Source organism: Halictus rubicundus, chromosome 5, assembly GCF_050948215.1.
Source record: "Halictus rubicundus isolate RS-2024b chromosome 5, iyHalRubi1_principal, whole genome shotgun sequence".
Classification (NCBI taxonomy): Eukaryota; Metazoa; Arthropoda; class Insecta; order Hymenoptera; family Halictidae; genus Halictus; species Halictus rubicundus.
The window spans coordinates 10376879-10394978 of NC_135153.1; the positions used below are offsets into that span (position 1 = coordinate 10376879).

The 18100-nt window shown below is 42.1% G+C and overlaps 1 protein-coding gene across 1 annotated transcript in view; it reads left to right on the top strand.

Moving 5' to 3' along the window:
- Positions 1–2472: 2472 nt before the first annotated feature.
- LOC143354276 (uncharacterized) overlaps positions 2473–18100 on the top strand; it is a 67750-nt gene continuing 52122 nt past the window's right edge. Inside the window, exons 1-2 of the mRNA XM_076788237.1 lie at positions 2473–2974; positions 17360–17782. Coding sequence (XP_076644352.1) covers positions 17470–17782 — 313 coding nt within the window. The 5' untranslated portion in view covers positions 2473–2974; positions 17360–17469. The remainder of the gene's footprint in view (positions 2975–17359; positions 17783–18100) is intronic.

The following is an 18100-nucleotide window of genomic DNA, read 5'->3' on the forward strand; positions in this document are numbered from 1 at the left end:
AAACATACTAATGCGCGTCTGCGGCAGTGGTATTGCATAAGACAGCGCGGGTGGCATGATTATATGGCGCTTGGCAAAGCACGATTATAACGGGCGAGCACTGTATTTTAAAGTGATTATTCAAACAGTAAAATGTTAGCGTTTGATTAAACTTAATTATTCGTAATTATTCAACGACTCCTTAAACATTTATGTACGATTTTTTCATTGTTTCTGTACATGTCCGAAGAACTACATTTATTGAACTAATTCTCCATAAATGCATCTTGCAGTCTTAATGATCCTAAATTAAAACATTTGGAACCTATCATTTTAACTCACTTCTTAGAACCAGTGTCAAAAATACTCGAAACAGTAAACTTTCCCAACAAGACACTAATAAATGCATCTGACAATCTCAGTAACCCTAAACCAGAGTTGTGCTAATTCAGTTACGTTGTAATTCAACTACGTCGTAACTGAATTACATAATTCGAACCTTTCAATAAATTCATTTACTAATTATTTTAATCAGATGTGTAATTGAAATACACCTCTCCAAATTATGTATAGCCCAGAACTTTGAAGAATTTCCTAGTCCCCGTTCGCAATATGTCAAAGCGATCCTATTATTAGTTAATGGTAAGCTAAAAACGTTCCCGTTTTCAGTTTTTTGTTATTAGATAATGTATTTCATTTTACATACATATAACATTAATGTTTGTTTAATGAGTCTCATTAGATGATTGTCTTTATTTTTTCCTTGAATATATATCGTAACCTAGGTAAAATAGAGACATGTTCTCTTTTTCTGCTTTTCATATTTATGTTTGAAATTTAAAAAATTTATAACGCAGTAGTTATTTCTTTTCAGATATTATAAATTTATACATAATGAATTCCTTCTGTTTGAGACCTTCACATGGATTTTTCAACCTCTTATTACCTATTACTTTATTATTCTTTAATTTTTAATTTTAATTTAATTACATCGTAATTCGTAATTGATGTAGTTCAATTGCAAAGTATTTTATAATTGTGCTCCAATTGCAGTTACGAATTACATTGTAATTTAATTGAACGAAGATCTGAATTATAAATTATAATATGCTGGAATTACAATGTAATACAATTACTTTGTCATTATAATTCCTGGAGTAATTCAATAGTAATTCTGCACAATTCTGATCGTAATTCGTAATTAATGTAATTTAATTACAAAGTATTTTGTAATTGTACTTCGTTTTAATTACGAATTACATTGTAATTTAATTGAACGAAGATCTGAATTATAAATTACAATATAATTGAATTACGATGTAATTCAATTACTTTGTAATTATAATTGCTGGAGTAATTCAATTGTAAATCTGCACGAGTCTGATCGTAATTCATAATTAATGTAATTTAATTACAAAAAATATTTTCTAATTGTACAAAAAATATTTTCTAATTGTACTAAAAATATTTTCTAATTGTATTTCAATTACTTTGTAATTATAATTCCTGGAGTAATTCAATTGTAAATCTGCACAATTCTGATCGTAATTCGTAATTAATGTAATTTAATTACAAAGTATTTTGTAATTGTACTTCGTTTTAATTACGAATTACATTGTAATTTAATTGAACGAAGATCTGAATTATAAATTACAATATAATTGAATTACAATGTAATTCAATTACTTTGTAATTATAATTCCTGGAGTAATTCAATTGTAAATCTGCACGAGTCTGATCGTAATTCGTAATTAATGTAATTAAATTACAGAATATTTTCTGATTGTACTAAAAATATTTTCTAATTGTAATTCAATTACTTTGTAATTACAATTCCTGGAGTAAACCAATAGTAGTTCTGCACAACTCTGCCCTAAACTAAAAAATGTGGAATTTGCCATTTGAACAGGTCCGTCGGATCTAGTGTAAAATCGTCCCGAAGACAATAGGCTTTCCCAACACTCCCCGAACCCATCCCGCGATATTCCCAAACGCCCTTTACGCAATGCTGTTGCACCGCGCCGCGGTGATTACGCGGCTCCGATCGCGGCAATTACAATCTCGTATTACCCATTCGCGGTGCATCGCTGCAAAGCATACCGCGGAGCGTAGCGCACCTAAACTCTCGGCATCTACAGGCGAGAGGAAAATCGGCGGAAGAGCGGTGGCAAGAGGGCACGCAGCGGGAAATCTCGGCCGGAACCGGAAGCGGTGCGGCGCGGCGCGCGGGAAAAAGAGGATCCCTGCTGCGAGTATATCCCTCTCCTGCCCCCGGAAGTCGCGAATAGAAAGGGAGTGGAAAAGAAAAGGCACACACAGGCACAGGCAATCGTCAGGTACGGGCACAGGCACAGGCTCGAAGGAGATCCCTCGGCTTGGCGGGCTCGTGTGCCCGTGAGTCTGCGCGATACAGTTTATTTAAACCGGTCGAAAGGTGGGGATACGGTACTCGGCTCGGTTGCGCTTCGCTTCGGCGCGGCGCGTCCTCGCGGATCGCGAGCTTTAGTCGCACGATCTCGTCCGGAGCGTCGAGCCGCTCCATCGTCGCGCTCGAGAGAGTCCTCTCCTCGATCGATCCACCGGATTGATCCTCCGGATTGATCCCCGACGAAAAACCTCCGGATGGTGTTTCTCTAGTCGATCAACCGGCCTGGGATCGATCGACCGTTTTCGACCGGCTCGGGAACACTCGGCGACGATACTCTCTATCTTTCTCTCTCTCTCTCTCTCTTCTTTTTTTTGCCAGTGAAAGTTTTTGTCCGACGAAAGCTCGATACCTCTCCTCTCTCTTTCTCTCTCTCTCTCTCTCTCTCTCTCTCTCTCTCTCTCTCTCTCTCTCTCTCTCTCTCTCTCATTCTCTCATTCTCCGTCTCTCTATCTCGTGGTCATGGTTCTCGCGAGTTCGGTGCAGGTGAACCGCGTGCGTGCTACTACTCACACGTTCGGTGGATGATCCTGAGGTATCCTTTGCCGAGCAGCATCGACAGTGAGAAAGGTGGGTGCGCGATGGAGAACGCAGGTGCTACCTACCTACCCCGGGCCCCTGCATCGTCGGGTACTCTGTAAGACCTCGATTAACAGGATTAAGCGGCAGACGAACGGCAGTCCCGGTGATCGAGACTCGGGAGGATCGGGATTGTTGAGCGCCGCGTGATCATCGGTGTTGTACGTCTTGGGATCGGTCGGTCCTTCGGGATTTTTACGGTTCGCGGGATATGGTATTGTTGAAACGGGGAAAAGATATTGTTTCGTTGATGGTGGGTGATGAGAGGCTGTAATACGGCGAATTGGTCTTGTAATTTTCTTGGTACGTGCGTTTGTTGCTCGGGGAGTAAAGAACGTATTTTGAGCAGGAATCTTGAAGAACAGGATTTACGTGTGACAGGGTTTTGAATGTTTTTTGCGTGTTCCGGAAAGTTATTCCCGAAACGTGAATTAACAATTTATCCTTTAGAAAATATTTTGATAGGAGATGGACTTGTTTTTCTTTTTTATAACGTATTTTGCATAGTCGAAGTTTTCCTTTTCGTCGAACCGGAATGTACATGCGACAGGGAGTCTAAACAAGTTTGGCTCGCTTAATAGATTGCAATATAAATGTATTTTCAAGTTTGATGAAAATATTCTGTCGCTCGTAAAAAGTTAATTGATTATGATTTATTTATAATCTGAAAAAGAGCCTACGGTAGGAGATGAAAGTCTAATAATAAGAAAAGTTTGTTTTGTTCGTCCCTGTTGCTCAGAGAGGCTTGCTAATTCTCTGGAACAGGATCTACAAGTGACCAGAAACAGTCACGTCTCTGAAACACGAAAAAGAAGTTTAATGAAAAGAGATTGTTTTATTGGACACTGTTGGTCGGAGACTGTGAAACATAAATTGATCACCGTCCTTTAAAATATTGATCGTTCGTCCCTAAAAAAAAATTCTGATAGGAGACGAAAGTCTAGTCCGGAATCAGAAAAGATGGATTGACCGCTGTGCTTCTTTGGGAAGATTTATGGCAGCCGTTGGGAGCCATTAAAAACGTGTTTTATTCAGGAGTGTTGATCAGCTCGAAAAGAAATTCGCAAAATATTTTGTAAGTGGAAATGAGAAATTACACAAAAGTACATATTATTATAAAATTGAGAAAATTTGTGTTCGACATCCTGTTGTAGCTCCATAGTCGGTGCCCACTCGGCGTCATGTTTGTATTGTCAAAGTATTATAATCTTCCAGTGTTGATAATTGGTAATCCGTAATAGGTTGATGCTAGAACCAGCAAATGCAATGACCCGTTTTGGATCTATTATTATTCAACTATTGCTTTGGAGTGTTCTTCTAGGAAATTGTTATGTGTTACTTTATTCGTCCGCATGTTGCAATAAGAGTCACTCGAGGATCTCATAAACGCTATGATATCTATATGAAAACTCACGCCAGTCACTTAATTGCGCAATCTAGTATGTATGTTACTAGAAATATTTATTGCATCGCTAGACTATTGAACGTGATACGAATTACATCACTGTTCACTGCACGCTGTTCAATAACACCTATGCAATGGTTTTAGGACATGTTCTCTAAATGCAAGATACCTTTTACATTTACAATCGGGAACTCTTACTTAAGACCAACGCAAATTTTGGATAGCACTGTAAACGAACGCTATACAATAATCGAAACTTACAAAGAAATTCGAGTCGAAAACATTTGCGAACAATTCTCCTCATACATTCAAAACAGCTGATCAAGATTTTTGGATGAAAGTCACTTCACCCTTGCTGACCACGAGGCGCAATACTTTCCTCGAGGTTACGCGGGAAGCAAGTCATCCGCGAGCACGAATGGGATTCGTTATTCATAAAAGTAGACCGCAATTATGCTTGTCATCAGAAATTTCGAGAGAAAAAATAGTGGATTCCTGTAAAAAGTATCATGAAGGCCATTAGACCCGGCCATTGTCCTACATATGCCAATGAAAGTGTAAGAAAAGTCGCCTAGAATTTGAACGATTGTGGAACGAGTATTCGTGTCAAATAGTTTTCACAGTCATCGTCCAAACCTTTATCCTCAGCATGGCAAAATGCATTACACGGCAAATTTCGTCGACTCTGATCTAATTTGTAAAATAAATAGCTCGAGGATTAATTAACTTCTGTTTCTTAAAGTGATTTAGTGGGGGTACCAATTGCTGTTCCTATATTAATTATACTTATTTTTAAAGCATAGTGAATATTACAAAAGAGGTACAGTGAATTCTCGATATATGTCAACTACGTGAGTCTTGCCAGCGTCTTATATCGTCCAGGAGACATACCCGAGGCGTGTTATGTTCCTCGGCGTACGTGGCCCCTCACGGGGTATACCCGTAGTGGGGATAATTCCGCGGCGTTTATCGTCCAGGCCTTGGCGACATATATAGAGAAATCACTGTATAAATTTTTTTTCACTAAAATATCTTTTATAATATTCATTATGCACAGTAATTGGTACCCACACAAAAATGGGGATTGCTAACCCTAATGCATGGAGTCTATAACGCTGAGCAAAAATTGCAATTTCATTTTTGGCAAATTTAATTTAATTTGATCTGATTTGTATTAGTTCTGAGATTCATATGAAGCGGTTTCCATACAGGAGGATTAGTCATATCGCAGTCTATTAAGAATACTACTCTATTTGCGTTTTCACCTTTCCAAGACAAAAATACTTCCTGGTAAAAATTAAGAAAATAACATGTAACTGGCAAACGAGTTACTTTGCACCCTAATCGTCGTCAATAACCCGTAATGGATTATACTTTGGCCAACTGTGGTCGGTAGCCACCACAAGCCGCAATTCAACGGGAGTCGGGAAAATATATTTTCTATGGAGATGATCGAACGTTACGTCGATAAGGTAATAGATCAGTGGATTGTGTTTGGTCAGTTACGGCGACTCGCAAACGCTCGCGTTGGTTTTCTGATAAAGCAATCTCTGAGCGGATCGATATATCGATATCGATATATAATGAACCACGTAACTGGGTCAATCAAAACAGCCTTAGCGTGTTTGAGCTGCGGGAAAATTGAAGTGACCCTCGCGGTCGTGATGCAGAGTCGAGGACTGCAACAAGTATCTGGTGTAACTATAGTCGTTGAAGAAAGATTTCTGGGGCTTCATGCTCGTTTAGGGACCGCAGAAAAATTGGCGCAGCTCGTGACGAAAAAGGAAAATGATGCGGCTCTCGTGGTTGAACTGGGACTCCTGCGGTTCTAGAAAAATAGCGTAATTCGTGGGTATGGGAAGATTCGTGATTCATTGTTCGAGGACACAACGTAATTATTTATGCGGGGCGACTCGCGTAACTGGCCGGAAAAATTGAAATTCTTTTCTATAAATCAATAACGTTTTAAGTATATGCTCCTAAAGATTCAATATAAAATTCCACAGGGTAAAGCTGCGTCCACACTGATGTGTAACGATATTACCTGTAATAATTGTTATTACATATAAAGGACGAAAATTGTTGGTGAAAATATTCATTTTATCTGTTGAGTTGCACCACATCATCAATTTCGCATTCTTTCTCATGAAATTAGGTTTACACACTCCGCAATTTCAATTCAAGTGCCGAGGAAGTGTCGAAATGCTGCTGCGGATTTCTCTGAGAACTATACTTATTAAAAAATATCTGCTCTACTTTCGAAGGTGTGCAGCAACATAACCTAATAGTTGAGAATACGGCGTAAATTTTTTCCTATTTTTGTATATCATCTATTCCCATGCAAACTTTTGGAAACACTTGACCTTCACCTGACCATTTTCGATCCCATAAACTGTCTAAAATTGGCAGCTCTGATCAGGAATACAGTGAATTCTCGATATATGTCTTGTATCGTCCAGGAGACATACCCGAGCCGTGTTATGTTCCGGGTCTCTCGAGCATCACGGGGTATATCCCGCAGTAGTGGGGATAACTCCGCGACATTTATCATCCAGATCTTGGCGACATATACAGAGAAATCTATTTATTAAATTTATTTACTTCTTATTCGACACGACATAAATAGGCAATAATTTTAACGTTTGTAATGTTGGGTCAAGATGGACCCACCTCCCACCACCCGAGGACTTTTCAGGTTTTTTCGCGAGACGAATGCGATTGTCGCGGACGCGAGCGAGCGTGGCGAGAGAAAAATGGAAATTAGATATTTAACAGGACATAAAATAGAGGGCTATTAATAAGGATAAGTGAAGGGAGTTATTAAAGGCATCCATTATGACGGCAGGGACACGGTGAAAAATTAGCGATGCTCGTTGGTAAAAGAAAAGCAAACAAGTGTCCGAGGGCCGGGGCTTGTGTGCGCGTGCGTGTCTACGTGCACGTACAGCAAAAATGTTGCACGACGGCTTTTAACTTCTCCACCGGGTAGAACGAGTTAACTCGTCCTTTACGAGAACCGCCTCGTACAGTGAAGTTTGCACTTTTACGAGGATAACACTTTATCACAGCCTGTTGACGAGTTTATTTTGAATTTTCTAGTCCTGTGGAGCGAGGCCAAGGTAGTCTGGAAAAATGGCCGGCTCGCCAATGTGTAAAAGCGTGTATACCGGCCGGCGCAGGATTTCGCTTTTTCTTTGGGCATTAATATGCAAATGACCGACTGTTTATCGCGGACACGTTGCACTTTCAAACATCAGACTTATCTTATACATAAGGATTTTTCTATACTCGTAATAACACTAGATGCAATGATAAGTTTTTGCGTTCGGCCGACATATTGTTATAGAAACAAGCAAAGCCATTACGCGGTTCGCGGACAGAGAACTTCGATGCAGCTTCTCTGCCGTTTTTGTGAATTATATTTGACCTTAATGCACCGGAAGTTATTGATAACATCGCAATAAAAAAATGACACTCATTCTATGAACTGTCCAGTCTGATTAACACGTCCTTGAAATAGCGAATCTGTGAATCTGTCTTGTTATTGTTATTTTTAAAAATGTCGTTGAGTTGCAACTTGCATCTGTAGATTTTTAAACGAATTTTAATGAAATAATAGTGTCAATACTTAAAGAGAAGACTAATGCATTTGGATGAATATTTTCAAGATATATTGTTTATGTAAAAACCTGTAATCTTGATTTTTGATTGCCACCTGCCAAAAGGAACTTTAAATTTCCCGCTTCGGCAGGCTGAGGAAGCTAAAATTGCGCCGAGTTCTCATCGACTTTGCATTTTACTACATATTGAATATTTTTCTGAATTATAAATTCTGTAAAAATTCTCGATCCATGCACCGCGTAATGATATTTGGCTACTTTGAAAGTTCCTTAATATTTTATGTTATGAAAGTGTAGCAACATCATTAGGGCATATCGGATATGGGCACATTATGCGAGCAAAACTGGAACCTATTATGGCGAAATTATAATACAAATGTTCTCCGCATTTACATACACTGCTGTACACATATTTGAACACTTACAACCTTTCTCAAGAAATGCGAGATGTATTATTATACCAAGCAAGTCTTTTCATTAACACTAAACCTACCGACACTTCTTGTATACCTGTTCCTACCGTGCGTGGTCAAAATGAGCGGTCCTTAAAAAAAGTTATTTTACCCACCGTGGTAGGTTTAGTGTTAACACGGTCATATGCTCAAATTGGGTAATAATAATGGCTTTTGATGTACCTTGTTTGCATAAAAATTTTAATAATTGGATGAATATATGAATTATGAGAATCGTTTCAAGTGTTTCTACGTTGCACTGTGACTGTTGGGAATACCTAAAATAATCATTTTGGGTAAATTGCAAGTTAGAAGAAAAAAAAATTGAATATTAATTCAAACATTAAGAAATATGCCAAGACGATGACAACGATATTAGATTTCAACAGGATTGAAATCACAAATAAAAAATATAGTAAGAATGTTTAAATTCTCAGCTATTTAAGATTCTTGACTGAAGTACAGTGAATTCTCGATATATGTCAACAACACGGGTCTTGCCAGCGACATGGATCGTCCAGGAGACATATCCGAGCCGTGTAAAGTTTACACTCCTCGGCGTTCAAGGTCTCTCACGGGGTATACCCCGCGGTAGTGGGGATAATGCCGCGACATTTATCATCCAGGTCCTCGTGACATATATAGAGAAATCACTGTATTCGTTATTGAATCAATCGAAGTTTTTGAGGGGGTCAATGCACGAAATTAATTGGACTGAATTTCTATCGGACAAAGAAGTTTTTCTGTTCAGGCGGCCGGTTCCGATCGGCGAAACTTTCGAAACACTTTCGTTCTCGCAAAATCGGCCTGCGAGCCATTTCACTTTCCGCCACGTTCCTTTTTTGGTATTGTCCGGACCGGTGTAATCGGCTGGCGTCTGTCATCTGTAACGCGCGTAATCGCCGGCGCGCGCCGAGCTACCCCGGCGAAATTGCCATGGAGCACGAAAGAAATTAATTACACGAGGACGGCCGCTCTCCCACGATTAACGCTTGGCGACCGATGTGATGTAGTGCATCTTTGAATCCGTTATGTTTCGAGTATTATATCCGCCGTAAAATCTCGGGCATGACAAGCACAAATTTCAACGCGGTTCGAGCGCTCGTATTCCCGCTAGCTTGAACCCGAAAGGCATGCCGGGGGATACAGTGATACTCGTGATAGTTGTTCGAACACCCTTCAAATCGGAGTATGTCCTTCCGAGCTGGGCTAAACGGTTATAGTCATTGCTAGAAAATCTAGTCAGAGATGGGCACATTTTGTAATGAATTATTTGAAATACTTTATTATTTTTATCTTACGAAAAATATAAAAAATTTATCTTCAAATAATTTTATAGTTTGACTACACTGGAGAGCAAAACTGAGTCCACAGTATTTGAAACAACATAACTTTTTTAAAATTAGATCAAAAGCCTTGAATGTTATTGAGAAGTTAGAAGGATTAGTTTATTAGACGAGGCGAACACAATTTTTGAAAAAAATTTGAATTAGTCGGAATCGCGAAAGAAGTAGTAAAAATTGATTTTTCCAACTTTTTTGTCTGAGCCTGTATTAAAATTTTCAAACGGGTTTTATTCACTCGAATAAATTATATCCATGCTGAAAATTTCACAAATTTTGTAATAAGTCGAAAATCGTAAAAAACGGCAATTTTTCTCATTTTTCAATACAGGCTCAGATAAAAAAATTACTAACTAATAAATAATTGTTATTATATACTAATTTTAAAACAGTTATGTTGTTTCAAATAGCGTGGACTCAGTTTTGCTCTCCAGTGTATATTGATCAAATAAAATAATAAATGATTTCACCTCCTTATTGAGATAACTAATTATTAAATTTGCATATGCTGTTGGTTTAACTGAGAATACGTCCTCTCATTTCTAAAAAATGTTTTGTAATTTTTTTTTTAGTATATATTTTCCATAAACGTGTTTGAGAAAAATAAATATTCCCTTAATAGTAAACCATTAATCTAGTAATCTGTTCTCTAAGTAGAGTTTATTACTTTAAAAATTGAAAATATCGCCACTTTCATAACATCGCTTTTACTGCGTTATACCTTTTTTATATTCTAAACTTCGAACGTTTGACCCGTTATTGCATCCTCCTTCAGGAGGACGTGCGAACGTCCTTGGTTAAGCAACAATCGACTCCTCTTTCCTTTTAACGTGCCTGTTTCTCATGATTATGCTATAGTGGAAGCAACTTTGTATCCGTTTCAAGTACGTTTGCCTGCTTCGGGGTAGAACAATTGCTTGATTAACGCTTATAGTAATGTAATTACGATACTAATTATTCGATTGTGATTAATAGATTATTATCTATATTATTTCATTATAATGAGTTTTTCTTTCAACATTTTTAAATGGAAGACGACGCTTTTTATTTCGAAATAAGAAAATCGCTATCCCTACTTCCTCTTCTTCATCCGAAATACGACGAAAGCCAGTCCCAATCCATGGCCTTATATCGAAAGAAAACTGTAGTGAAATATCGGCGCGGGTCAGAAATGACTCCGGCATAGGCGCTACCCCCCACGCTTCCGCCACGGCCACGCGTTTCGTCTCTGGCGCGCATGCGTCGCAATGTCACGTGACTAACCCGGTACCGGCAGAGAGAGGGTAACTTTTTCCCCTCAACTCGTGCTACCTCCCCTCGTAGCGATGAAGAAAAACAAAAAGGCAACGCATGCGCAGTGATATAACATGGAGGCAATCCCAACAATACAGTCAAACCTGTTTTTGTGCGGTCCTTTTCTAGGCTTTTTTTGTGCGACATATGAATGCCAACACCGTTGGCATTATAACACCCTTGTAATGTTCTCATCACAAGAAGATGCGCGTTTTGAAAATTTCTCCATGTTTAAAATGAGAAATAAAATTTTCTAAAAATGTTTCCATGTGTAATTTAATCGTTTATTTTGTTTGGAAAGCACTTTCTCGCTATTTCGTAAATCTTTGACATATTTTCTAAGTGAGACTTTTTTTTAATATGTTGTAGAAAATTATTCGTTATAGCTATTTATAAGTTTCTGAATATTTTTTTTGTGCGGTTTCTGTTATGCTGTCCCTATCTACCGCACAAAAACAGATTTGACTGTATACACCCAGTACAAGCTCAAACAAAAATTTTGTTAGAATGTTTATTCCGATACCGGAGAACACTTGATCTTCGAAGTGCGCATGATCGAAAGTAAAACAGCCGGTGCACGATATACTGTTCGAAACCGTATGTTACCCTCTGCTGACAGAGCAGCGTGTTCGAAAGAATCCGTGGAACACGGTTGTGCACGCTCGCGAGACGATCGATCCGATTAAAAGGCGTCCTGACGCGACGCGACGCGACGCGACGCGACGCGACGGTGGCTTCGTTCTCACGGAACCCGTTGAAAAATATCGCAAACGCATCGGAATCATAAATTCAGAGGCGGCTTCAGCACTGAAAATAATATTACCGTTTTCTTTCTCGCCGCGTGCTCGTTAATTACAATCGCGATCCGCAAGAAAGTAAGACGCGCGGCTTGCCGACTTTCCTGCGCTTAATTAAATCCGTTCGAGCCGTTCCGCGTGGCTCTCCGCGCGGACGCGTTCCGCGTGAAATTACGTCAGGGACAAGGCGGAATACCGCACCGTCTCGCGGAACGCATCGACCGTTTCCAGCCCCGGTGCGCGGTTGCTAACGGGCAAATTGCTAAATCCGAAACTTTCACTCGACCCGATATATCACGCGCCAGCTGCGGAAACCTTCCTTTTTCTTGATCGCTCTTTTATTCGACCGCGGACGATTGCCAATCCTCAATTTCAAACGCCAGGACGAATCGTATCGCTCGTCGTACATCGATACGGATCTGAAAAACGTACTTTCTAAATTGTCAATGTGAGCCCACATAACAAAGTTGCAAAACACAACTTCTAGCTTCTGCCCTGCGATTCCGACCAGTTGCAATTTCGTTCGAAAACATTTTTTCACGTTTCTGTAGCAAACCAATTGTTCTGACTTCGAAAAAAAAAGATCCAAACCGTCCAAATACTGAACAAGTTATCGACGTTTTAACACTAGGTTCACGGAGCACTAGACTATTTTGCATTACTTTAAAAAAACAACAAGAACATGCTACCCACATTTGTAAAATAATATATCCCCAAAGAAATAAATTTGCTAAGTAATTTGTCATGTACGCATCCTTAGAATCGTAATAATTTTCAATTAACAATTTTAGAACCCGTCATTTTGACGGGTCCCGTAAACCCAGTGTTAAGAGTGTCCGAATATTAATGAGTGTCACTGTCAGTGTCGCCAGATCAAGACTTGTTCCCCCACTCTAATTTCCCCTTCTACCGCGCTACCCCCCACGCTTCCGCCGAGGGCCGGGTCACGTGACGCCGTTTTGTCTCCGCCGCGCTTGATCCGGTACTGGCAGAGAGAGGGTAACCGTTTCCCCTCGATTCGTGCTCCCTCCCCTCATCTGGCAACACTGCCAGAATTGTCAGATCAAGACTTGTTCCCCCACTCTAATTTCCCCTTCTACCGCGCTACCCCCACGCTTCCGCCGCGGGCCGGGTCACGTGACGCCGTTCCATCTCCGCCGCGCATGCTCCGGTACTACCAGAGAGAGGGTAACTGTTTCCCCTCGATTCGTGCTCCCTCCCCTCATCTGGCAACACCTGTATCTTCCAATGAATACAATTTTTTGTCCCGCAAGGACCTAAGGATTAATTGCTTCCTACCGAAGCTGAAGCTGCCAGAGAGACAAAAGAATGGAGGAACAGAAGACGCGGTAGCCGAGAGCAGCGCCGTCTCGAGGGTCAAAGTTTCTAAAACAGCGGATCGCGTATGCGAGGACAGGAGCCTAACCGCGTATCCCCGTAACGGAATACGAAATGTTTGACCGAACCCAATCGGCATACCGAATCGTGATACGTGTAGAACAAAGCCGGCGCCATTTTCGTGCGGGTACGGCTCGCGTCCAAGGACCATCGCGCAGTAAAATCTGAAAAGTGAACGTGTTCCAATCCTTGTTGTATTGACGGGGGGTGAGGGGGGTGATCTTAGCCCCGCGAGGCAATACAAGGACCATTATTGCGGGCAATTACACGAGTTCCAAATGAGAGGATCGAAGGCGGAGTCAACGCGACCCCGTCTCGGGTTTTACGGGTGAACCAACAGAAAAAGAGTGGCCGGTCATGCGTATTCATGACCGGAACCGTGGATAATGCCCCCGGAGTCTCCGCACATCATATCTTACGCAGCTGGAATATTAATTCTTGTCATTCGTATGCGATGCTCGGCCGATGTTGCATTCGGACGAACCGAGGCTGCGGTACAGGTGCAAGTCACCTAGGGAACCGCGTTTTTCACGTTCGAAGCCCCTGGCCCGTTCCTAAGCCGTTCGCATTAGCGCCGGGATTATTAGAATTTAATTTAGATCAATTAGACGATGATGGAGCTTAATCGTGACTCGGGAAAAGCGGCTACGCACCGGTAGTTTGAAACGCTTTTGTTAGTGCGCCAGGGGAACGATGCGCGCAGATTCGATCGGATACGACGAGAAGACGCTTCTTAATTTGCTTTCACGGAACGGCAGATGTTGAACGGGGCTTGCAATCAAGATTAGAATAGATCGCCGGAGAAATGTTACAAAGTGTGAAGACGGATCGCGGATAATTCGCATTATCGTTACCTTCGATCCTCGCGTGTTGCAAACCGCGATTTTACGAACAACATTGGGGCATTTTATTGCCTATTAAAGGAACAGGTGAAAAAGTAAATAGAAAGGCACATTATCTAAATGTATGATCTATGTAATAGGAGAAGATAAGGGTAGGTGTTGCTTTATACGCGATTCCCGTAGTTTCAAGCCGATGGAAAATACAGTGAATTCTCGATATCTGTCAACAACACGGTTCTTGCCAGCGTCGTGTATCGTACAGGAGACTCGAGCCGTGTTATGTTTACCGAGGCCTCTCGACCTCTGAGGCTCCTCACGGGGTATACCCCGTTGTAATGGGAACAATTCCACGACATTTATCATTCAGGTCTCGGCGACATATATAGAGAAATCACTGTAGGGTCCCAGAAGTTTGTAAGCACACGAGTTTGACCTTCTGATCTAATTTTACAAACTTTCGGGATCCCGGCCCGACCCGGCCCGATCCGACCCGTGGCTCGGGAACCCGCATACCCTTACTCATCGCCAATAGAAATTTCGCTTGTGCCCCACAAGTGGATAAAAACTAACGTCCACAGCTAACAACAGATTATTGGAAAAATGCAGTTTCGCGTAAATCGGGTACTCGCGGGGATCGATACTCGGCCGTTCCAATCAATTACCGTTAATTTGTCAGCGAGCCGCTGCGTGTCAACACCGTTCGCAAGAACAATCCTTAACCAACCGCGAACCAGACTCATTCCATCATTCCGTGGCCGTTTTTTCAGGCCGGTGCCTCCTCGTCTGAAAGACAAACACCGGTGGCGACACAGCGGTACGCCACGGGAGATAATCATCGTCATAAATTCATCATCATCACCATCATCGTCAAGCCGCTCCGGAGTATAATCACTCGTTAGCGGAGAGGCACACTCTGCCGGCGGCGAATCACTGTCAAGGCTGCCACGCTTCGCGGAATAACGAATTCCATCGGCAGAAAGGGCCTCGTTCTATACACTATTCTCTCTCATCTCTGATATTATTCAGCGCGTAACGCTCTTCGCCCGTATGATTTATTGGCCGCGCGAGTCCCATGCGCGAGGGGCCATTTTCACCGTTTAACTCTTTCGTTTCCAGAGACGACTGTAATCGAGTGCAACGAACGAATTTCTGGATTGCACGATCGGTTACACGCGATTTGCGCGCCCGTGGACACGCTCGTTTTCTTCCCTCGTGTCAAGTTGACGCGCTTTTCACTGAATCGGACAAAAAGTAATACGTCAAGTCCTGCGTTCGCATAATAGATATGTTCCTGAAGAGTAAGTCCACATGAATTCGTACAGAATAATTTATTAGAGAAGATTGATCTAGTTTCGACCTAATCGGTTGGACCTAAAATATCAGCAAATATAATACATTGCGTTCTCTGTATATGTCGCCAAAACCTGGATGATAAATGTCACGGAATTATCCCCACTATCGCGGGGTATACCTCGTGAGGGGCCGCAAAGCTCGAGATATATCGAGATAAATCGAGAATTCACTGTATCTCTAGAATATATATCTCCTGGACGATATATGTCGTTGGCAAAACCCGTGTTATTGACATATATCGAGAATTCACTGTATAGTGATTCTAAGTAAAAATTGTTAAGAATAAGTGTGTGTGTGCTCTGTTACCTAAATACAGTGATTTCTCTCTATATGTCGCCAAGGCCTGAACGATAAACGTCACGGAATTATCGAGAATTCACTGCATTAGGCTGGAAATGTCCGATGTTTAAATTTATTTTCAGTGATAAATATTTTTAATGAAAATTTTAATGAAAAGACTTGATTCTCGTTTCTCATCCGCTAATTATACGCATGTCGTAATTAGTCGTTTCTGTGTCTTGTCAGAGCTAGATCTGCACGCTCTCTCTCTCTCTTTTTTCGACCTTATTACGTGATCCACGCATGCACGTGCATGCAGTCTCTAGCATCAATTGCACCTGCCTCTAACATATTTCCTTCAAGAATCTAAGCTTTCTTTCGACTCTCCATCACATTTCACTCATAATATTAGTAAATTTACGTTGCCGTTCACTAATATCCTCAATCTACCACACTGGACGAGATTTCTACGAGAACACTATGATTTACGAAGAAATATCAACGTAATTCAGGAAGCTCTGCTAGTTGGAAACCTGGAACTTCACGTACACCATAATGTCCTTATTATAGAACGATTTGTGTCATCGAACATCGAGCCTTCTGTCGGTAATCATAGGATTATCGCTCGTTGGTCGAGGTCAACGCGAAATTTCTAAACGAACAGTGACTATTTTACATTACTTCATAAAAATAGTACTAATGTATCTGTCCATCTAGCCATTTTTTAATGACCAGCCGCGGTAGGTTTAGTGTTAAATAGTATACACGCAAAGAGGTAAATTTGTTGAATAAATGCAAATGTTCCATCGATCAGTACAAATAATCGAGGTTGTACTGCGATAGTAAGTCTATTTGCCATAGTTCTAACTATTGAGAAAACGGTTAAGCAGAATAGTACTATGCGTGCCTCGCAAGAAGTCCCGCGAAAGGAATGAGGGGCTGATTGGATCGAATGGAAAGGGCACGCCTCCAGCTGCTCTATTGGCTGAAACGATCACGCATACTATGTAGCGCGTGACGTCAACGGTGGCGATAGGCGGAGATATTGGGGGACTCCCACTCTACCCTTCCCCCTCTACGGCGCTATTCCCCCACTCTTCCGCCGCGGCCCGGTCACGTGACGCGTTTCATCTGTCGCGCATGCGTCACGATGTCAGCTGGTACTGGTGGAAAGAGGGTACCTGTATTCCCCTCTATTCGAGTCGGTTCCCCTGATCTGCCGACAATGACCTTGCTCCTCCGCCGTACCGCGATACTTCTTGTCAGGCACAGACAATACTGTCCGAACGCAAAGGCACTCGCTCGCCCCGCCCATCCCCACCGTTGGCGCTCCAGTAGTCCAATCCCGAGACTTTGACGTCACACGCTGCATAGTACGTGCAACCGGCTTTAGCCAATAGAGCAGCTAGAGGCGTGCCCCTCCCGTCCTGACCAATCAACCCCGCGTTTCTTTCACGACACTTCCTGTGCGGCTCGCACAGTACACGAGGCAGATCGAGTGTGAGATCTAAAAAATGCAAGACGCGGTATCTTTTCGTCTGGCAGTGTAGAAGAGACTCGGTTCAAGTTTCCTAACGTCCTTCTTCTTTTCCAGGACGAAACGACATCCGCGGTGAAACGCGCCAGCCGTCGTCACACCGTCGTTCGCCGTCGACGTCCGTGAATCCGGTGTCTATGGGACCGTGAAAAGGCCTGTGTGTGACGATGTCGTCGAGTGGTGAATTTTCGACACTGTCGAGTGGTGAAGTCACCGGGACAGGCGACGACTCGTTGCCGAGCTCCCGGGAGGCGACCGCGGAGGCAGCGAACTCTGGTGGCGGGTTTATGCCGCTTCGCGAGTTCCTGGACAGATTCTCGTTGCCGAGGGTGGTCAGGGTGGAAGGCGCCGGCGGCAGACCGATACTCTTGTACAAACAACAGCAACGGTCGCTCAGAGTCACGGCCACCCTGCTGATGCACCGTTACCGTCACGACGTTAAAGTTGGACCGGAAATCGTGATCCCAGAAGGATACCCCGGTGAGTACCGAGCCCCTACGTTTTTCCACTTCTTCCAGCAGCAGGGACATCGGTTACCCAAGACCCTGGGACTTGCTGGGACGAAAGGGAAATTATACTTGGAGCGGATACGCACGCGCACCGACCGATTAGCAGTCACACGCTATCCCCACCTGTTCCTAGAACTACAGTCTGTTCCACAAGAGCGTGGACGCGATATCCGCGAAATTTGATACCCAATACAGGAAAGATTGTGCCAGTCCAAACATACAGTGTCTCCTCTAATACGCAATAGCCCCAATTCCTCTTAGTATTGTTTCTGTCACTGAGAAGTTCAAG